This window comes from Terrapene carolina, unplaced genomic scaffold, assembly GCF_002925995.2.
Source record: "Terrapene carolina triunguis isolate 2854851 unplaced genomic scaffold, T_m_triunguis-2.0 Scaffold69, whole genome shotgun sequence".
Lineage (NCBI taxonomy): Eukaryota > Metazoa > Chordata > Testudines > Emydidae > Terrapene > Terrapene triunguis.
Genome location: NW_020664420.1, coordinates 4,491,584 through 4,515,737, shown reverse-complemented (window position 1 = coordinate 4,515,737; position 24,154 = coordinate 4,491,584). Strand labels below are relative to the sequence as shown.

General features: G+C 39.7%; 1 protein-coding gene across 1 annotated transcript in view; it reads left to right on the top strand.

Moving 5' to 3' along the window:
* Nucleotides 1-24,154, top strand: part of RIT2 (Ras like without CAAX 2) — a 257,074-nt gene that overhangs the window by 50,475 nt on the left and 182,445 nt on the right. The window contains exon 2 of the mRNA XM_024192874.2: nt 21,075-21,131. Coding sequence (XP_024048642.2) covers nt 21,075-21,131 — 57 coding nt within the window. The remainder of the gene's footprint in view (nt 1-21,074; nt 21,132-24,154) is intronic.

Sequence of the window (24,154 nt, the reverse complement as noted above, 5' to 3'; positions counted from 1 at the left end):
CTCTACTTATTAACAATCACCAAAACCAAACTGCACACTCTACACATACAGTGCTCACCACTCCCAATAAGACAGATGAACTTATCTTGATGGCCAGTCAGAATCAGGTCCATCTGGGGGAGGCAGAGTGTTGAAGTCTGGCAGCTCTGATCCTTGAGGCTGTGTCCTGGAGTTGGTTCCCAAAGAACTTTATTTTGGCCCCCAGTTTATATTATGAAATTTGAGTCCTTTTTAGCTGTACCTTAACCAATCATTATACTAACATTTTACTAACCAATCCTACCCCACCACCTTAATTAACTTACACCTAAAAAAATTAATTATACAGCAGATAGAAACAATTAAAGAACCAGACAGACCATACAGATAAACAATAGGGAAGTGGGACCATAATGACAAAACAATAAAGAAATGAGGATTTCACAACCACAACTATTGATAAGTGATTTCTTGACAGACAGGATGCTATCAAACTAAGTTTTCTTTAACCATCTTAAAATCTGTTTCTTTATCTGATGATTGTGGACGCCATTAGGACGGGGTCTCCTTCTTAGCAGCCTGATATTACATAATTTTAACGTAATTTAGATTGAATGTGAAGATGTGACTTCCTGCTTCTCAGCTAATGGCTGCTGTTTGGCTGCTCTTTTAATCTGGCTGCAGATGAAGGCCTTAGGCTTTACGCCTTACAATATGGTTACAGACAAAGGCCTTTTCCTTACAAGTGCAGCTTAGATTAATTCACTTATATTATTTCCTACCACTTACATGGTTTCTGCCCTTTTGAAAGTTTTTACTGGTTCTAGTATAATCTAGTATAATAACCAGCATAATCTTTTGGACTAGGTGAAAATATTGTGTCTATTACTAAATATTATATTTTAGTAACAGGAGAGCTCTCTGCTACTAGAATGTTTCTGAGAAGTGAAGAAAGCCCATAATTTAAGAATATAAGAATGGCCACCCTGGATCAGACCCGAGGTCCATCTAGCCCAGTATCCTGTCATGTGCTCAAGTCTTTTCACTGGCTCCTAGTCATTTTCTGATGCCAGTTTATGGCCTGGGGCCTATTTTTCAAAGCAATTAATTAATGAAGCCCCAGCTACATCAAGACCAAATTTCAATCCAGGAAGCACTGTGACCTCTGTGCTCTTCTGGGACACTGCAGATCACAAAGCCCAGGATGAAGCATGTCGGATTTGGGGACAAAACATTCTCTGTCAAGGGGTTCCAGGTGTGGAACAATCTTCTGGAGGAGATCAGGCAAATCCAACACCTTACAATCTTTAATAAATATTACAAGGCCTTCCTCTTTTAATACCTTTCCACTATAAGTGACTCTTACAATTCAAACATTCCTTTTATTCCCAAACCTTCTTAGCCCCCCCAACACCCCCTTATTCCCCCCCAAACCCTATCCCAAGCAGAGTTTTTACTCCAAAAGGGGAGAAGTATCACAGATCCCCAGGAGCGGCACCAGGGTTTTTGGCACCCGAGGCGGGGGTCCTTCCGCGCTCCCGGTCGTCGTCGGCAATTCTGCGGCAGGGGGGTCCTTCCGCGCCCCTGGTCTTCGGGGCACTTCGGCTGCGGGTCCCGGAGCGAGTGAAGGACCCGCCGAAGAATTGCCGCCGAAGACCTGGAGCGCGGAAGGACACCCCCCCCGCCGCCGAATTGCCCCCGAGGGCGGCAAAATGCCTCCCCCCACAAATCTTGGCGCCCTAGGCAACCGCCTAGGTTGCCTAAATGGAAGCGTCGGCCCTGCAGATCCCATGAAGTATACTAGGGACTTTTCTATTGCTATCAATTTTACATGGAAGTTGCTCAGATACTTCAGCGCTGGGTGGCATTTAAACCTCAACAGTAGATAAATAGATTCACACTGTTATAAATAAGAGGAGAATCAAGATCACAAAGTGCAGTGCAAACTGCATTCGGTTCAATTTATCAACCTCAGAAGGAGGAAAGACTTGAATTCAGACTCTTCTGGGGAGTCTAAGTATTTGCAATCTGGCTCTTAGGTCTCTGAGCTAGCCCCCTCTAGCTGTAGAACAGATCATTTTTTATTTTTTCTGTGTTGATAAGATTGATGGGCTTAACATTTGCTATTTACACAGAAGGTACAAACCTGAATAAACTAATGTAGATTCAACCAGTGAAAATAAAACCAGCCTGCTCAAACTTTTGTATATGGGTTTTGTAGCTTTCTGACCTTTTCAGTTACACATTAATGCTACAATAAATCACTTCTTTAGTGCCTGGAGTGCTACCTTTCACCCTAGAACACATCTTACAATTGTCCCTATTGTCAATATATCATCATAATGTAACTTGTATATGTGTAAGGCAATATGAATGCCTTTTTGCTGGATGTAAACTTCATCTCCAGGATACACTGTGGGAGGAAGTGGAGGATATGTAGCTATATCATTTTATCACCTTCATAAATACAATATAGTCCTTTCATCCACATTGAAAACTAATACCAGTAGCTAATATCTATGCTGTAAAGCTGTTTACTATCATACATCTTAACAGATCTCATCCAGAAAGCTACATAATGAGGAAATGGATCAGTTTCACTCATTCATATTTCCTTCTTTGTTATTATCCTAACTTGACTTTAGGTTAACAACCAAGGACCAGATCCTCCGCTGGTATATATCATCATCATCATCAATCATCATCTACAAATAATTAATAACATTATAAAATACCTCAGTCTTGTATAGCACTTTTCAATAGTAGATCTCCAAGTGCTTTACAAAGAAGCTGAGTATCACAATCTCCATTTTATAGATTGGAAAACTGAGGCACAGAGAGATAAAGTGACTTGTCCAAGGTTACCCAGCAGACTAGTAGCAGAGCCAAGAATAAATGCCAGGTCATTCAAGTTCCAGTCTAGCTACCTCTTCAATGGCATTATGCTGATATACACTAGCAAAAGAGCTGGCCCTAAATGTTACAGACATGGTTATAAACTGAAAATAGCTGGACCAAAATGCAAGAAGAACAGAGTCATTGTCACCTCCTATCTACCTAAGATACTTATACGGGCACCATCACTGTCGTATATGAGCATCTCGCAATCTTCAATGTATTTCACTTCACAACTCCGTCCCTTCCCACCCCCCACCGCCCCACACACACCTGATGAGGCGGAGCAGTATGATTGTCTCCAATTTAGAGAGGGGAACTGAGGCACAAAGAGAATAAGGCCCATGTTCTCAGTGGTATTTAGGCACTTAACTCCCACTTAAATCAATGGGCGTTAGGATCCTAAATATCTTGGAGAAGCTGGGCCTAGGCAGCTTATACAGTCACAAGCATAGTCTGTGGAAAAGCAGGGAAGAAAGCCCCAGGCTGGTACGCCAACAATTGGACTGCGCTTCCTCTCCTCTCCTCTGTCGAAAGAAAACAACTTAAATGAACCCTGAAACAATAACTTTTTCTGTTGCACAGCTAGTGTATGGTACCAGAGGTGAATTGTATATTTTAACAGTGTCACTGCTGCAAGAGTAACAGTCTTGATGATTTGCTAACTTAAAGGAAAAAAAGGTTCCCAAGCATTAGCTTCTTGTTTCAACAATTCCTTATTAATTTCATTACGCTGTGATTTTCACCTCCAGTGCCAAATTCTTTTCTTAGTGAAGTTGGTGATACAACAGGACAGCCCGCCCTTATCTCCACCAATTCTTGCTCTGATGATCACTGTGGTCTCCAGAGACTTTCTTAAATATATGTCAGAAGGTTGCATTTGAGTTTTGGAACACAATTCAAAATAGCTTTTCATATAGCCCAACTAATTCAGCCATCCCTTGTTTAAATATCAGATCTTCCTAGGATAGGAGTAAAAGACATGCATTTTTCATGGTGGGATTGATGGCCATGTGCCAGATTACACTGAATTATGAAGTGTTACCTAGCTGGGTGAGAGAGAAACATAATTGGGATATGACAAGGAAAATCTGCTGTTCAAACTGATGTATCTGTAGTGAGTTATATTTTTCAACTAATCAGCTACAGATTGTGTGAGATGTCTAGCACCTTCAGTTCTCATTGAAATATATGTGACTATAAATATATAAGTATGAAATAAATCCTTTGTGGCAATATATTGGTAACAGAGCTCTCATTACCAGCTTCTCTCCATGAATTTGGATTTGTATCTGGTTCTTTGAGTCCATTGGCCGAATAGTCTTCTGCTGTGAATTCCCAGCATTGTCTCCATGTTCAGAAATTATTCTTGTCTTAGGGTGATTTGTTGGGGTCTGACCCAAAGCTCATTGAAGGCAGTGGGGAAACTTTCACTGACTTTAATACAGCAGGTTGAAAAGTGAAATTTCTGAGATTTCGAAATTTATTTTCATTTTCAAAAAGCTGAAATTTCAAAATTTCCTCTGACACAAAATATTTGGAATTTGGGACTATTGAAACATTTTGTTTCAATAAGATAAAAGCATTACCATAGAAAATATAACAAAATATGATATAATGGAGTTGAAATGTGTCAAAATAATAAAGTCACAAGAAAACATTTTGACATTATCAAAATGAAATAATAAAACTGAAACAAGATATTTGACTTTTTCCCAATGAAATTTCAATGATTTTCCATGAAATGTTTTGACTTTGATGAAACTGCATTTTCCAATGGAAAACTATTCCATCAATTTTTTCCCACCAGTTCTCATCTCTAATGACCCCTACATTGGGGTTTTGTATAACAAAGGGGTATGTCTCTTTGGGTCATTTCATTACCTGTCAATTCCAAAAGCTGACAATTTGGCACCAAAGGGTGAACAGAGTTTAAAACAAGACTATAACTTCTTTACTGGGTTAAATGGAAAAGTGTGTGTTTCTTCCTGACACCTGCCATCAATTTTTCAGCCCACAGGTCTGGCATTCAAAATGTAGCTACAACATTATACGGAAGTGACTATACTCCCATTCACAAGAATGTGCAACTGCTGTCACTACCAATTCATCGCTGCTTAAAGTATGGGGTGCAATTTCACATAGAGGGTATCCTAGGAATGAACCACTCCTTTATGTTAGTAAACCTGCTAACACTCTCAATTTACCTCTACTTGAAACAGCAGTAAACCAAGTCAGACCACCACAAGTCATTATATGGAATTGTGACAGCAGTTAAACAGAAAAAGAAATATATGCAACTGATGAAAGTTGTCTTTCACTGGGCTAAGGATTCCTCCAAGGCATTATCCTTTCTTGGAAATATATTTTACTGTGCGCTAATGATGTCAGAGGTTCTGCTGGCTTGAAGCAGGGATTGACTGATACAAAGAACTGGCTTCCCTCCTCCTCCCCATTGTTAAATTTTGTCTTTATAAGATAATGAATATTAAAAAAAATATGGAGCTAGATCCTCAAATCAGCTTCCATTGGCTTTAATGGAGAGATGCCTATTTATACAAGTTGATAATCTGTCATGTTTGCAGAAATATGTATGGAAAATATGTAATCTTTCAAGGCTTTTCAATGGATTCTTCACCAAAAAAAATATTATACCAGAGCTTGCTCTAAAAGCTTTCAAAACCTTTTATGTCATTAAATTTTGTATTGCTTCCTGGCTGAGGTATCCTATTGCCATAGGGTTTTCTAGCTGGAGTACAGTAGAATACACATTAAAGTTATCTTACTGTTTCTAATCTAATGGGTGAAACACTTACAGTAGTAACATGCACTGAGCATCCCATTTTCCAGAGGTAATTGCTATTTATTAATGCATCTTGCCAAATCTTATAAGCTAAGCAGGAATGGGCTAGTTCAATACTTTTATGGGAGACTTCTCTGGGAGAACAAATGGTATTGAGAAAATGGTGTTTAATCAGTATTAAACTAATGCACCATTATAGTGTGTGAGGTCATATCTTGCCAGTGATGGTGCTGTCTGTTGCATGAGAAATAAGAACAAGGTCATTTTGATCTCCTGTATATTTTAAAAATCAGTCAACATTTTCCACCACATCAATCGGTGAATTTCACAATATGGTACATTCTGCCTCTGTATATTCTGACAGTAAATGCAGATGAATGTGGTCATCAGTAGAGCTGTGTAAATCATAGGAGGAGGGATAGCTCAGTGGTTTGAGCATTGGCCTGCTAAATCCAGGGTTGTGAGTTCAATCCTTGAGGTGACCACTTAGGGATCTGGGGCAAAAATCAGTGCTTGGTCCTGTTAGTGAAGGCAGAGGGCTGGACTCAATGACCTTTCAAGGTCAGTTCTAGGAGATAGGATATCTCCATTAATTTATTTATTTTAATAGATTTTTTGGTTTATTGACAGTTCCAAAAAATCAAAATAAAATTGTTTCAGATTGACTCAACAATTATTTTTTTCAGAATTTTCAGTGAATCAGAAAATCAACAAAAATAATTTGGGTCAAACTAAATATTTTGTTCATCACAAGACATTCCATTTGGATTTCAAGCACTTTTGTTTTGTTTTGTTTTGCAATTTTTAAAATTAAATGGAAGGATTTTTCAAAATGAAGCCATTTCAATCACAAAATTGAAATATTTTATTACAAAAATGTCAAAACGGAACACTCTGACTTTTTTAGAATTCTTTCACCTAGCCTTAGTCATCAGTGACTCTCCTACATTATTTGATTGTATTCCATTATTACTTATGCACGGGTAGCAGAATATGTATGAGCAAACCCCATTCTTGCTGAGTGTCCTGGAGCATATCACTGGGATATGTCATGAGATACCACAGTGCTCTGCATTGATATTTTTCATTGTTGCTGCTCTGGAGTCTATTCATATTTAGAGGAGCTGGTTGGAAGCTGAAATACATGTGTATATATATTGCAAACATATTGAAAATTTGTTTTCATTTTCCCTTGAAAGTTAGTTTCAACAGAAATTTTCTGAATAGCTGTAATGTCTGGTGTAAAACTGCCATCTTCCATAACTACGCTATTTCTTGCAAAAGTATGCACTACCCTCGTTTGCCTATTAAAGGGCTGCTACTCCCTTCCCCAACCGGTGGGCAGTCTTGGCTATGTCCCCCTTCCCCCAGACATGCTGTCATGGACCTGGGCGCTGCTGGGGAAGCAATCTTTGTCAGGTATTAGGTTTGGTGCAGCTTACATTCCCTCTCCCAGAAACAGAAGGAAAAAACAGGGACCAGACTGTAACTCTGAATCAAAATCTTGACCTTGGTCTGCATCCGTGACAGGGTTGCTATGCTTGCCTTTTACTCAGAGTTTGAGATAAAGTTACTTTTGAACCCTAAATAGTTATTAATTGCAGATAGATGGATGGTGATATAATTGACCCAGAGGTGCCTTACAAATAACCAACCCCCTGCCAGTGCAGTAAGAAATCACCTTCAATGATGTCATTGTTATTCAAAGTACAGCCACTGAATGGAGGAATTCTGGGAGTGAAGCTACAGCTTTGGCCAATCAGTGCTCTTTACACAGTGACACCTAGTCCTCAAATTCTGATTTTCACAGATGGGCATTTCCAAATAGTTCAGCGAAGGCTGCTCAGATGAGTAGCTGGGGTGCATCAGATGCAACAGAAGGATTTGAAATCTCCCTTGCAGTGCATTGACTCTGCTACAGAAACAAGCAACTTTATTTTAAAAGGTTTGGTCAGGTGGCCAAATACCTTTAAGTGTTAAAGACCAGTTTCTGAGCCCCCCACCTTTTCTAAATAAATATAGAGTTAATATTGAGCAGCCGAATATTTCTCTTTAGCTCAACAATGTAAAGAACAAATGATTCCAGAGTCCTAAAATGAATCATAAGAGATTTAACCTAATTGCATGCATTACACTTGCACTTACTTTTCTTTCACCATCTTTATCTTGTGACTTAATAATAGATAAGAAATAATGGAGAAGCCCGTTTTTTCCTCTTAATAGTGACCATTAATCATTGCATTAGCTTTTATTACTTTTATAATTAAAGTAGTTAAATACACAGCTGAAGGGGAGGGGGATGTGTCAGTCTTTCTATCTATATATCTTGATCCCTGCTTAGCAAATTACCAAAATATGGGGGAGTTGTAAATTTCATGTGGATGAGTGAAGGGATAAATATCCCGGGGGGGGGGGAGGATTATAATTTTAAAACATTTTCTCCCATCCCTCACCCCCAGAATGCAAAAGGAATACTAGAAAAGTCACTAGATGAAGCCTAGTTAGTTATGAGACCCTGTCTCTTAGATGTGATTTAAGTGAGGTTGTGATCTGCTTAACCACTATACTACTTCAACAGATAATGGGATACAGAGCCTTTCCCTCCCAGGCCATCATTCTGAATCTAGACCATGATCGTAGTAACAGCAATAAGAAGTTGTTGCCATTTGATAGCTCATATGTGACATTAGTTGGTGATCTCACTCCAGTTCTGGTAGACAGGATTTCTGTGTTCACATCACAAAATGTTATGCCACAGTGGCACTAATTTGGTTCATTTGTTTTCTCCTGTTACTGAACTTGATGATATCTGGGTCATCTCAACCCCTATGTTCCCTTTTGCTGCATGGCATAGAGGAATATGGAAAGATGGTAACAGAGCTAAGTGGGCAGTTGGGGACAATACTGTATTTTTCCATGATGTAAGAAAAAACGGCAGCACAGAGAACTAAAATTCAACTTGCCTTTATTTTCCTGTCAGTGCTCAATAAGTAATACATAACAATACCTTAAAATTAGTAATAATTGCACCTCCCATCCTTTGCACATTTCTGTCATGAATTATGTAACAAAGCCCTCAACCCAGACTCTCTGTGCTCCTTGTTTCTCTTCACAATTAAACCTAATAAGGATCTTGTCAAGATAAACACCTTCAGCAGTTTTACCTTCACCCACTACCCTGGAGCTCTAGGCCTCCACCTAGAAAAGCACACACTTAAGCATGGGTGCCACTATAAGCATGTGGCTAGTCCCATTGACTCTAGTTGTGTGCTAATGTCATTCACATACTTAAGCACTTTGCTGAATCAGTGTCTCTGCCTCTGCCCCCCACACCCATAGGTAATGCAATTACATTATACATCATGGAAAGTCTGCTATTCATGACTATTTCCTGCAATCCATCCTGCTCAAAATATCGGTCTCCTTCTCCTTTTTAGCCATTGCTCATTTATGTTGGTTCACACTGAAGTGAAGCAGTGCAACATGCCAACTGTAATTTGACATCCAGATGCCTTTTGTTTGAGGTCAAGTATCTGCTGCCGTCAGTTATTTATTCTAAGGATGTGCTGGGATCCAAATACAACAGCTAAAGATAAAAAAAGAGAAAATATCCTCTGTTGTATCTATAAATCAAACTGGGTTTTGTGAGTGCAATCTATTGATCTGGAAAGCTGTCATCAGAAAGAAATGCTTGCTGTGGTGTAGGACTTCTTGGTCAAAGGCACAAGAAAGAAAATACAATGTGGCACCTCAATAATTCAGACTAATTAGGTTTAAGTGCTATGGTAGATAATGACTTCCATTGCATGAATAATGCATGAATATACATACCATTCTGGGATTCTTTTGTGTTCCTATACAAGCACATCAGCAAAATAAGGCCGTTCCAGTCATTATTATAGAAGAATATAAATTTTGGTGATACACAAACTTCACACAAATGAACGGGAGGTCTTGACATACATTTAAAAGCATAAGAACATAGCCTGCTGGCAACTCCCCCTTTATTTCCATCATCTACATCACTTGTGGATCTGGCTAGAGTTGTCTGCCCATATTAGACCAAAATAGAATAATGGCCAGAAGGCCTGGCGCTACTGAATGTACAGGAACTCCTTCTAGTAAAAGTAACTGTTTAAATGTCTCTATTGTATTTGTGTTTCTGGCTTTATTACTGTCTTCAGTATGCGAGCATTCTCAGAATAGCAATACAATTCAGGTACCAGGCAGCATCCTGAAAGAAACAATATTTATGTCTTTTGTGTTCATCATGTATATGTATGCACATTGTTATTACACAAATCCCTTTCGATAAGAAATCAGTGGGGAGAAGAATAGTCGTGATTGGCTTTTTCCTGATAAGTTAAGCTAAACGTTAAAGAATGAAGTCCCACATGGTTAGTTATAAACATGTTTGTTACTTTTCTAAGCCAATAGAAGCCAAGGTTCCAATCTCTAAATGTGACCACTTCACAGGATGACGAACCCTGGATTGTCAGGAAATGAAGCCATCAGGAATGCCAGAGCTGTTCAAACTGTCTATTTCCACTTTAAAAATATTTGCGTTAACATGGCATGTTTCAAATGCACATAATAAAATCCTTGCACGCTTACTGAATGGGTGGAATTTTGCCATTTGTGACATTTTTGACACTTTTTTAATAATAGAAAAGAAAACAAACAAAAATCATAAAATTTTGACATAATCCACATCTCCAAGCCATATTTCAAATAGATCATGACATTTACAAATTTGAGAGAGAATCAAAATATCTATTATGGCATAGTCTGCCCCTTCCACGATCTACGTATCTCTGCCCCTAACTACTTATCCACTCCTATCTCTTGCTGTGTTGTCCCCCTAATGCCCACTGTCTTCTGCTCCAACTGCGGTGCAAGCCTCAATACCTTGTTTGTCCCATCTCCATCCTAATGATTATCAATATAGTTCTTCCATGCTAATGAGCTTGTGCCTTGTTGTAAGCAAGACACAAGAAGTAATTCTTTCGCTCTACTCCACATTGATTAAGCCTCAACTGGAGTATTGTGTCCAGTTCTGGGAACCACATTTCAGGAAAGTTGTGGACAAATTGGAGAAAATCCAAGAAGAGCAACAAAAATGATTAAGGGTCTAGAAAACATGATTTATGCAGGAAGTTTGAAAAAATGGGTTTGTTTATGCTGGAGAAGGTTGAGGGAGGACATGATAACAGTTGTCAAGTACATAAAAGGTTGTTACAAGGAGGAGGGAGAAAAATTGTTTTCTTTAATCTGTATGGATAGGACAAGAAGCAGTGGGCTTAAATTGCAGCAGGGGCAGTTTAGCTTGGATATTAGGGAAAACTTCCTAACTGTCAGGATAGTTAAGCACTGGAATACATTGCCTTGGGAGGTTGTGGAATCTCTGTCATTGGAGATTTTTAAGAGCAGTTTAGACAAACACCTGTCAGGGATGGTCTAGATAATACTTAGTCCTGCTCTGAGTGGAGGGGAGTGGATTAGAAGACCTCTCTGGGTCCATTCCAGTCCTATGATTCTATGAGCTGATATGCCAGGCCACTAACTTGTTCTCATTCAAATTTTTCCTCAAAGCCTATTTCTACAGTGACCAATGAGAGAGCCATGTTTTGTAATGTTGTGGAATGGTGAGTTATTGAGGGGAAGGGGGAGCTGCAGAGTAAGCCCACCCCACACTCATGCAGAAGCGGCGGCTCCTGTTCTGTGCGGCTAGGCCTGGCTCCCTACTTTGGGCATTACAACCTGGTGCACAGGACTGTAACACCACTGCAGTTTTGCCTGGCCATCATAAGAGAGAAATTTGAGTGAGTGGCATTGCAACACGATGCATGGGGTCCCAGAGCTACATGACTCTCCATGCTATGTGACAACACCCAGAGCAGGGAGTCAGGCCCAGTCCTCTGGGACAGGTGCCACCATGGCTGGTTAAGTGGACAGGGTCACTCTCCAGCCATAGATGAAAATTTCTGTTGTACACCTTCGTTTGTCAATTGTATAATATACCTGAATACACATACACCTAAAAGCTGCCAGGTGACAGGGAGGCACTCACCGTCCTGTTCTCCTGTTAGTTCCTCCACTGTAGACACCGCCAAGAAATGAGCAGACTGGTAACAGCTATGCTGAGGAGCAACTGGGATCTTTTATATATCTAAAAAGACCAAAACAAAGCCAACCAAACAGAAACTCACTGAATTGCCAAGATGTGGCCAATTATTACCTTGACCACCTCACCCCTCCCATCTTAGATGGTAAGCTTTTGTGAGGGGAAAGGCAAAATATGGAGACAGATGAGTATAGGTGGCAGACTGGCATAGGAGGTTGGGAGAAGGTATGAATGGGGGTAGAACACTGAATGAGAAGGGAGAACATGGGAAGACAGAGATGAAGTATCCATATAATAAAAACCACCACAGATGGTACCAATGGCACCCTTAACAGAAAGTCTGTTGACATGGAACTACCCTGGTAGAGGGCTATACAGGGGAATGTTGAGAGGAATTGGTAGGGCAGCATGATTGTGCTGTATCTGCTCCGTATATAGAGAACTTCAGTCTCCAGGCTGCTGAGCCAGCATCTTTTACAAGCGCCAATTGCGATTAGACGGTCTTTCATATCACTTGCCGTGTTGTTGTGACCCTTTTGGTCCCAGGATATGAAAGAGACCATTCGGGTGAGGTAATATCTTTTGTTGGGCCAACAGAAGTTGTTCCCACCTACTTTGTCTCTCTCTTTTATATCAAATTTAATGATGATGCACTGAGCAAAATAATTATAGCTTCTTTTTGAACTACAAAAACAACAGGGAGCCTGGTGGCACCTTAAAGACTAACCGATTTATTTCGGCATAAGCTTTCGTGGGTGAAAAAACCACGCAGATGCAGATGAATCTGAAGAAGTGGTTTTTTTTACCCACAAAAGCTTATGCCTTAATAAATCTGTTAGTCTTTAAGGTGCCACCAGACTTCTCGTTGTTTTTGAGGATACAGACGAACACGGCTACCCCTCTGATTATTGAACTGCAACGTTTCAGAATAAACAATATTGTCTTAACATTTCTCCACAACATGGTAATTGCCTGCTGGGACAGGGGAGTAAATACTAGGTGTAGGTGAGTAGAAACTAAGTAGAAATAACTAGATAGGATTAACGTTATCATTCATAGAGAATAATTATATACAGTGTAGTGGCAATACAGGCATAATATATATACAGATCGCGTACAAGTACAGCAATTATAAGAGCTATTGGGAGATAATTAACATTTAATTATTGATTATAACAAATGAAAATTTGATAAGAATAATTGGAAATGGAAATAAAAAGGTAATTCCAGGCTCTGAAAAGCACATATTTTTGATTTTGAAAATACAAGTGAACATTAGTTAGATAGTTACTGATACTTATCAAGCTTGCATCTGTTCATCTGAGAACATTTGCATTTACTTAGCTACAGATAGATATAAGGGAGATACCTATTCATCTAAAACAATGATCCTTTTACTTATACTAGTGCCGATGTGATAAACATGTGCCACTTAAATAGAGTGCTCTTCAAAGCTTAATAAAATATTCATTAAATATCTATAGGGTGACTTGCAATTCAAAATGTTTCATAATAACTGCAACAGATTAAATAGGAGTATTTTTATAATAAATATTTTTAGTGACCCTTTTGCATGTATATGTATTTATTTAAATATCAGGCTCATCCTTTTATTCCATTTTATCATTGCATTTTAAAGTCTCATTTTAACACATTGCTTCTTGTGTGGAATAAATCAGAGTTAAATGCTCCTCATTTATAGATTTGTAAAATTTTCCTGTATATTTCATTATGTTGAGCCTAGGATGGGGCACGCCCCCATCCCAATCTGGAGAAGGCTAGCAAGTGCCTCTGGGCTCACTCCCTACCAAGATAGATACACCTGCAGAGCCTTCTCCAACTGGAGGAGCAAGCTTAAATAGAAGAGCTAGTCATAGGAAGAGGTGGCAACCAGGAGGAAAGCTGCTATGCCTTGAAAGGAGCTGACTCTTGTTACCGAGTAGCTGACAAGACTCCACCATTCACAATTACTTACCAAAACCCCCAAAACAACCTTTGAAAGGGGGAAAGGGCTCTAAAGCCACCTCAGTCTCAGCCTGAGACAGGCCCTGCCTGCCACAAAGCCCCAGAGTAATTTGGTCAGACCCAGAGAATGTTTGATCGGGGTTTGGTTAGGGACTGTGTGTGGTGTGAATGGTAGGAGGAAGGCAGGTGATAAGGAGAAAAAGAGAGACAAGAATATTTACTTAAAACATCATAGAACGCTCATACATTTTTCTTATTAGCATGTGAAATTAATTTGTTCTGGAGAAAAACTTTGCCTCTGATCCCACTCTGACTGAAGAAACCTGTTTATTTCAGTGGGTTCAGGGACTGCCTTGGGGCAAACTGAGTCAGGCTCAATTAATAGATTACAAGGCCTGAAGTGACCATTGTAATCCGTTAGTCTGACCTCCTTTATAACACCAGCCATAGAAACTGTCTCAAAATAATTCCTAAAGTAGATCTTTTAGAAAAAAAAAATCAATCTTGATTTAAAATGGTCAGTGATGGAGAATCCCTCACAACCCTTGTTCCAATTGTTCCAATGGTTAATTGCCCTCACTGTTAAAAATGAATGCCTATATCTATTCTGAATGTGTGTAGCTTCATCTTCCAGCCATTGTTTATACCTTATTATACCTTTCTCTGCTAGACTGAAGAGCCCATTACTGAATATTTGTTCCCCAGGTAGATAATTATTGACTGTGATCAAGTCACCCCTTAACCTTCTTTTCTTAAGCTAAACAATTGAGCTCTTTGAGTCTATCACTATAAGGCAAGTTTCCTAATCCTTTAATCATTCTCATTGCTCTTCCCAGAACCCTTTCCAATTTATCAATATTCTTCTTGAATTGTGGGCACTAGAACTGGACAGAATTCCAACAGCAGTAACACCAGTGCCAAATACAAAGGTAAAATAGCCTCTCTACTCCTATTTGAGTTTCCCCTGTTTAAGGTCTGATCTACACTGGGTGGGGGATCGATCTAAGTTACACAACTTCAGCTACATGAATAACATAGCTGAAGTCGACGTACTTAGATCTACTCACCGCGGTGTCTTCACTGCGATGAGTCAACTGCTGACACTCCCCCGTCGACTCCGCCTGCGCCTCTCAGTCCAGTGGAGTACTGGAGTTGACGGGAGAGTGCTCGGTGGTCGATCTATCACATCTATACTAGACACGATAAATCGACCCCCGCTGGATCGATCGCTGCCTGTCGATCCAGCGGGTAATGTAGACAAGCCCTAAGTATCCAACGATCCCATTCACTCTTTTGGCCACAGCATCATATTGGGAGTTCATGTTCAGCTGATTATCCACCATGACCCCCCAATCTTTTCTAGAGGCACTGTTTCCCAGGATAAAGTCCCACATTCTGTAAGTACAGCCTACATTTTTTGTTCCTAGATATGTACATTTGCATTCAGATGTATTAAAACACATATTGTTTGTTTGCGCCCAGTTTACTAAGCAATCCAGAATGCTCTGAATCTACGACCTGTCCTCTTCATTATTTACCACTTCCCCAATTTTTGTGTTATCTGCAAACTTTAGCAGTGATGATTTTATGTTTTCTTCCAGGGCCAAAATAGGGCCAAGAACTGATCCCTGCAAAGTTCCACTGGAAACACACAACCCTTGATGACAATTGCCAACTTATAATTACATTTGGAGATCTATCATTTAGCCACTTTTTAATCAATTTAATGTGTGCCATGTTAACTTTATATTGTTCTAGTTTTTTAATCAAAATGTCATGCAGTATTAAGTCAAACTCCTTAGAGAAGTCTAAGTATATTAAGTCAACACTATTACCTTTATCAACAAAACTTGAAATCTCATTAAAAAAAAACAATTTCAGTTAGTTTGGACATAATCTATTTTCCGCAAACCCATGTTGATTTTCATTGATTACATGATTTCCTTTAATTCTTTAGTAACCAAATCCCATATCAATGGTGCCATTATCTTATCTGGGATCAATAATAGGCTATCAGGCCTATTATTACCCAGGTCATCCCATTTATCCTTTTTTAAAATTGGCACAATATTAGCTTTCTTCCAATCTTCTAGAACTTCTCCAGTGCTCCAAGACTTATTGAAAAGCAACATTAACAGTCCAGCAAAACTCTTGGATGCAAATTATCTGCTGATTTAAAAATGTCTAACTTTAGTGGCTTTTGTTTAACATCCCAGAAATACTAATGGAATAGAAAGAGTGTTATCATCACCATATAATGGCACTATATCATCTGCTTTTCCCCAAATATAAACACAATTATTGAATATTTCTGCCTTTTCTGCATTATTATTGATAAGTATACCATTTCCATCTAGTAATGGACCAGTACCATTGTCAGGATTCTTTTTGTTGCTGATACATTTAAAAGACTCCTTATTTTTGTAACTCTGCTGTCCAAATATTTCTCTTTGTGTCCCTTTACTTCCCTTATCAATTTTCCACTATTCCTAACTTCTGATTTGTATTTATTAGTATCAACTTCCCCTTTCTTCCATTTGTTATATATTATTATTATTATTATTATTTTATTTTTATAGTTGCCTTCACTTCCCTCTAAACCAGGTCTGTTTTTTAACCAGCACAGCCTTCTTCCTCAATTTTTGGATTGTTCCTTTTTGGGCATCTGGTAAGTTGTTCTTAAATGATCCCGAGTTATCATTTCACTGGCTCCAACTGAATTGTGCTTTTTTATACCTGTATTGAATTTGACTCTTAAAAGACTAAAGTTCACTATGTAGCTGCTTAACAGGTTTGACATGGGCACTGCACATTTCAATGCTACCCCATAGCAGAATGCCTCAATCTTTCTTGGGAGGGAAAAATAAATCTAGAAATGACAATGTAAATCCAGTCTTCTTGCACATTAGTGTAAATGGCCAGTACAATGCCTATGACCCCATGCAAATTGAAACTAGATAAATTCAGACTGGAAATAAGGCATACATTTTTAACTGTGCGGGTAATTAACCACCGAAACACCTTACCAAGAGTTGGAAAGGACTTTCCATCACTTTCAATTTTTAAATCAAGATTCTATGTTTTTCTGAAAGATATGCTGTAGTTCAAACAGAATTTTTTGGGGAAATTCTATGGCCTGTGTTATACAGAAGGTCAGACTAGATGACCACAGTGGTCTCTTCTGATATTAGAATCATTTTAATCTATGAACAACAACATTTCCACTTAAATCCTGTGCTATGGATTTAACAGGGCACTGCCTTTGGGCTGGTCCATGGAAAATGGTAAAGTTTAATCCTGAGTCCTTGGCTTCTGGTGAGAATTTCAGCAATTGTTTTAGTTGTCACAACAATTTTTGTGACATGGACATTGGTCCACTGGGAACTGGATTGAGACTGGATTAGTGGAGTGTACCTTTAAGAGAGCTGGCAATAGCACACACAAGGGAACGGAACTAGTTGGATCCATCTGCTATGCAGACAGTGTGTGATCTCAGAAAAGTTGCAATAAAGGCTTGTATGCCTGAATCTTATGGGATGGGTCTCAGTGGTTCCACGTCTGATAACAAACTGAGAATATTACATTGGGCATTAACTTATTTTTCACAGGCCACCAAATAGTTATCAGATGGGGGTGTCTAAAAACATTGCTGGGTTAAAAACAGGTGGCCTGGATATGGAAGTACCCAAATACATACAGTACTCAAAAAAGTAATGCATTTGATGGCACACAAGACTGAAAACATTAGTGTAACTGCATGTTGTTTTATTCACTCATGGTATGTGGACTTTAAATGAGCTTTTTAAAACAGTTATCCTTTCTGTGTCGCTATGAATTTATAATGCTGCTCCTTAACATTTATATTTGTCTATCCTAAATATGCAATATTTTATTAACATGGTCATAAATATTTAATCCGGCTTTTCTGTAACATTTTGTCAGAGCATCTTGTTAACCCATGATTCCCTAAGATAAGAGCAGGGAAGAGTATTTCAACAAAGTAATGCAATTCTGGACTAATTAACATAAATCATTTTCAAAGTAGGGATGCTGTAATGGCTATCTGCTCTGCCATTCAAGATATCCTAGGGAGAATCTCATTTTTGATTTAACATGCCAAAATAGGTTGCTGGGACCAGGGAAAAGACACTATATTCAGCCCTTAAATAGGGGAGTGTGTCTTATATGTGTCCTAGCGGAGGTAGCATGGCTTGGTATTCTGAGCATTGGACTTGAGACCTGAGTTCTATTACTAGCACTGGCATACTGGGTGACCTTGGGCAGCTTGCTGCCCTGCCATGTGCCTCAGTTTCCCCACCTGCAAAATAGGAATAATGATACTGATCCCTCTTAAAAGGTGATTTGAGGTCTGCTGATGAAAAGAGCTATATAAGAGCTAGGTATAGTTATGTTACAATATGATGTATTGCCAACTCCAAACATTCAAAAACGACGAGTCAAGCTCCACAAAAAGTCATGAGATTGGTTTAAAGATAATGAGATTTATTTAAAAAAAAAAACACTTTGATTTTGTTTTATTTGCCTTCTGGTTCTGAGCCTTTATGGTCAACTCACTTCACATTTTCTACCATTTCCCTGCAACCTTTAGGGCTAGAAAGTTATTTTTTTTTTCTTTTCAATGAAAGATGAGATCCTCATGCAATCTCTTTGACACTGATGAAACACCAAATATTATGGGCTGCTATAAAATCAGGAGATTTATCAACACAGCTGTGTCTAAGCAAGGGATCTGAGACCCCCATCCAGACTTTCTTAGCCAACAGAAGTCACTCCGATACCAATTGCCCCAAGCAAGCTGAAACTTAGGCTAGTTCTGATGGTCTTCATGAGGGTTATGTACCATTTAAGCCCTTAAAATAAGACTTAAGTGTGACTTACATGTTGCTGGCCATCTGCACAGAGATCAATTTCACCCTCAGGAAACACCACCACCACAAAATGATATGAGTTAGTTGCTGGCTGCCTGAAATGAATTTTCTAAAACTTTTATTAGTGGGTAACATTCAGGCATAAAATAATCTGATGGGAGGATTCCATATAGTGTAAAGAAGGATTGTTTGTCTCCTGCATCGTATTTAACGAGAGTTCATGTTTGCAAGAAGCATCAGATATGAAATTGGGTACTGCAATTGATGTTACTTTGGGCTTGTCCACACTACTAAATTAAGTCAACTTAAGTCGCCATACAGTCACTGCAGTAATTAAAGTGGTGGTTCACGTCCACACTTGCTCCTTCTGTAGGTGGTGCACCGGCTCACCTGGAGCGCTTCCACCGACTGAAGTGGGGCATTGTGGGACACTGAGAGCTAGAGCCCAGCAGCCCTGGGGCTGACAGCTTCAGCTGTAAGCATGGGACTGAGAGCTGCCTCCCCTCCCTGTCAGCCAGATGCAGGCTCACAGCTGGGCTCCCCCCACACCCTGGCGCTGACACTCCAAGCTATCAGTGCTAGCAGCCCCAGCTGTGAGCCCAGGGCCCAGCTGACAACTCGGGCTGTCAGTGTTGGGGACGGGGGAGCCTCATTCAGGGCTGACAGCCAATAGCCAATGTAAGTAACACAGTGTCTACCCAGACACTTTGTCCCCTAACTACATCAACATAAGTGCTATGCCTCTCATGGAGGTGGAGTTATTATGTTGGTGCAGAGGGCTACTTACTTCGGTGGAAACAGCACTGTAGTGTAGACATTGACATAAGTAAGTAGCCATAAACTGCCTTATGTTGACCTAACTCTGTAGTGTAGACCAAGCCTTTGTACAATTCTGGATTATTCATATAAGATGATGAGGTTTTGCTAGTAAAGGAGTGTATCAGAAGAGTCCATTACACATTCACCTTAAGGACTCTGCTTGGACCTCATTTTATTTTCTCTTCAACATTTAAAACAATTTCTCCCTCTGATAATACTTTCTTAATACTTTACTTAATAAGGCATGCTTAATCATGCTGGTTCCTTGAGATACCTCATGGAGCACCTGATTAAGAGTAGGAGTGGGCCATTGTATAACTGGGAGAATATGAGCAACAGTTTTGCTTAAGGGAGATATTTGGCCAGTGCCAAGGTGTTACGTAGTGTTCAACCAGATGCTAAATAGACATGACATTCTCATCATTCTCATCTCTGACTTTTTAATGGAGAAGCTGCTCAATAAAGTTTTTGAAAAAGAAGAAACTGGGGTTTATTTCAATGAACATAATGTTTAATATTGTATTTTTCCATTATTGTATTTAAATATATATTAATGAAATGCCCACAGATTTTTCATTAGAATTCTCTGTTCCTCATTGCCCCATCTGCAAAAAGGAGGTATTTTCCTACCTCACAAGCACAAGTTATTAATGTCTGGAAAGCCTATAAAGACCTTTATATTTATGAGGTACTTTGGCATCATTTCCTCCTATCCTCTCACCCTGTATAAGCTCTTCCTTTGACGTTACACAGGTTTAATAATCCATATATACTGTGGTTCACGGTCTGGGGATCACCAAGAGGCAGCATTGGTTCTCCATTAACCCCACACATTTTTATGGGTAAATTAATATTGATTGGGCCAATTTTAACATAGCTAACATTCCATCTGCAAGGTTGAATCCCTCTTTAGAGAAGAGGAGTACTTGTGGCACCTTAGAGACTAAATAAATTTGTTAGTCTCTAAGGTGCCACAAGTACTCCTGTTCTTTTTGCGGATACAGACTAACACGGCTGCTACTCTGAAACCTGTCTTTAGAGAAGAGCGGTGTTACAAAGGCAGTAGCTCACTTGGGGCATAGAGGGCTGATGACCCATGTCCCTTTGGTGCATGGATCTGTTGATTTTATCCTCCAAAACCCCTTGTTGTTCTGTGGGGCATGCAGACCCTGATGCTACATGAAACTCATATTTTTTGAAATCGTTCCCTTGCATTATTTTCACAAAGGAGATGAGTTGGCCAATAATTGTCCCCTGGGTAGCCCCAATTAAGACCAAGTTAAGACATTCACAAGCTATTTTTATCAACCTGTCTCAGCCTGCTACAAGATTGTTCCCTAGAGGATATCCTCTTGTCCTGTTTTATATTACTCTAGTGATTGGCGTCTACTAAGGCTGGGAAAACAGTCTGCAGAGAAAGGCACACAAAATGAATCGGGCTTTGTCTTGTGCAATTGCAAATATCAGCCAAGTGCTTGGACCATTCATGACCAGGCTGCTGTTTGGGTTTCTGAATTCTGCCTACATTTCCCTCTGCTTTATTTCACTCCCATCTCATCACTGTTTTCATTTGTAACCTCTCTCTTTTTCTCCTCCCCAGCAATGACAATGCAGTTCATAAGCCATCGGTTTCCTGATTATCATGATCCAACCATAGGTGAGTACAGATTGTTTTTTTCTTTATTCCATCCAATCTGGCTGCTTTATGAGATTTACTCTCAATCTTTACATACTGGGATCCCTTTTCTATACTGGGATTCCCCTTGCAATTAGCAAGATGGGAATGGCAGGGCAGTGGCAACCACCTAACAATGCTTTGTGAAGTGCCTGGGAGTTATAACTCTCATATTGACAATGATATTTGTTTGATGGTCATTTGGCTGTCAGGGTCATGTGATAGACAGTTGGTCCTGAAATAAGGAAGTGTCATGTTGATGTCGATGTATGAGGATTCAGCCAACACTATTGGTGAACACGTGTATGCGAGGTCATATTATTGCAAGAACCATAAACACTGCTACATGTAGGACAGACAGGATTGTCCATGACCACTGCAGGCTGTTGCATCCTTGCTTTGCAGTCTTCACCTTTTTCACATTAGGTCTTAATGTGCCAGATTTCAAAGTGGTTAATAGTGGCATACCATATCTGCCACCACCTTGCTCTGCCACCACCTTGCTCTGTCACCAATGGCACCAAACAATGTTGCATGCTGGTTCCCACACTCTTTTCCATCTTTTTTTCACATATTTTGATGGATGCATTTCAGGACATTGACAGAGGAGTATTTATCCAGTTCTGCACTGATGGGAAGTTGTTCCCATCGGTTCCCATGCCCACATGAAAGAGGCCGATTTATTTATTTATTAAGGCGCTTTTATTTGCTGATGACTGTGCACTCGTTGCTCACTCAGTTGGTAATGTTCAATTTATAACTGATCACTTCACTCGTGCAGTCAATTGTTTTGGTTTCACAATCAGCCTGAAGAAAACTGAAGTATTATACCAAACAGTATAAGGTGATGTACAGCTTTACCCAATTATTAAGATCAGCAATGTTCCTCTTGTGTTTGCGGTGAAGTTTTGCTACCCGGGGAATTTGCTGTCACAGAATGCCACAATTGATGAAAACATTATCCATCATATAGTCAAGGCCAGCTCTGCATTTGTGATGCCAGCCCTGAAACACTGTGAAAGAAAACTCTTTTACCAATAGGTGAGTGAAGCCATGAAATCTAATTAATGCTTACTATGTGTTAACAAGGGCAGAATTTTCTGGTGGAAAAAGCCCATTCAACATCCTGTATTATTCCATCAGGGGGAGAAAATGCTCAACCTCTATGTAAGGTCTTGCATCTGAAGAAGTGGGTTTTTTACCCATGAAAGCTTATGTCCAAATAAATCTGTTAGTCTTTAAGGTGCCACCGGACTCCTTGTTGTTTTCAACCTCTATGGGTTGCTTTCCTATTTTCAAACCGTTTCTTATCACGATAAACATTGTTGCTGTTTTTATGAAAAAATAACTCTGAGTACTGGGTTTACTGCACTATAGATGCAGCATAGGGTCACACTCTCTTCTGGGTTAATTCTCTTGATGACAATGGACTTATGTCAATAGAGAATTTGTCCTTTAATAAATAAAGGGTTGAAATTCATCCAGGAGAACACTTTCAAATCTATCATATTTAGAAACTTGCTTCTGTTTTAAAGATCATATTGTTGAGCCAGAGTGGGAAGGGACTGAGCTGGAAAAGAAGTCCAGGAGGACTTCTGGTTGATTCCACTGGATTTCCTCTTGGGGCTCAGCGAATGCATGAGCAGTAGGAGCGGATCTTGTTGAAAGAGTGCAACGCGGGTTCCCTTCTGCGTGAGGAGTTAAGAGCTGCACGTGAAGAGCTGCACACAGGGAAGCCATTTAGAGTGCATAGCGACAAGAAGTTTTACTGGACCTTCAAAATCCAGGATCTATGCTTCATAATCTTGCATGCCAACTACTAGAATTTGAACTATTAATTGTTTATCGGTATAAAGAAATCTCTCTTTTCTAGAGCACTCCTGTAACACCAGGCTAGTTTGAAGCAGGGTTGTACCAGGGCCACACCTTTGCCTCTTCCCTCCCCATATCTCTGTAAAAAAGCTAGGTGAACAGGCGGTGCTATCCAGAAGCAGTGCCTCCACTTCCTAGAAGGATTACACACAGTGCAGCCCCATGTTTTCTGCTTATCATTACTTTTAATTGCTGTTTCCAATCACTGTTACAAATGTTCTGACTCTCATTACCCATTGGTTACTACTGCTTGATTATGAAGAGGTCAGGCATTGTTATAGATCTTAGAGGTACCACCTTTAAAAGGAGCAGTGAGTAATGAATGCAGATTTATCCCTTTGGACATCCACTGGACACATCCATCACCTCGGATTACCTTCGCTGGACATTCTGTACTGACAGATGGCTGAAAGCATGTTTATCTGGCTATAAAGAAGAAAACATGAAAGCAGAAGCTTGGAAGTGTCCACTGGGAGTACTTCATTCCTTTCATTTTTAACTCTTTCCAGATCACTTCATTTCTTTGCTCTCTGGATAAAGGCAATAGCTAATAGTTTCTTTTGTTGGACAAGAGTTAAGTTTTCTCCTGTGTTATCTGGGTGAATCCTAAATATAATTAATGACAAGTTGAGTCTGTGAACCACACCCTATTAGGGTGAACAGGGATCTAGAAGGAAGTTAGGTCTCTCCTTGTTTGCAGCAATCAGTGAGCTCTCAAAATTTTTCGGTCTGAGATGGCAGAGCTGTTGCCATCAGATCGTGTCATGGGCTAAGAGCTCCCAGGTGTTGAGGTCAATTTTGCAAGATTGGAAGTTGGTCTTGAGAGAGTGTCTTTGTAATGTTTGCTTGGTCTGCCCCTAAACCGAGTTCCAGTCTGCAATTCTTTGTAAAAGACACTTTTCGGTATTCTACTGTCAGACGTACAGACCACATGACTGCACCATCTCAGTTGCACTCTTACTATGAAAGCTTCAGTGCCTGTGATCTTGAGGCATTCAAGGACCTTGGTGTTTAGAATTAAATCTTGCCATTTAATTGCCATTATCCACCATAGACACTGTAGGTGGAATTGGTCCAAGCAATTTAGGTGGTGTTGATAAGTAATCCACATATTGCAGCCATAGAGGAAAGTG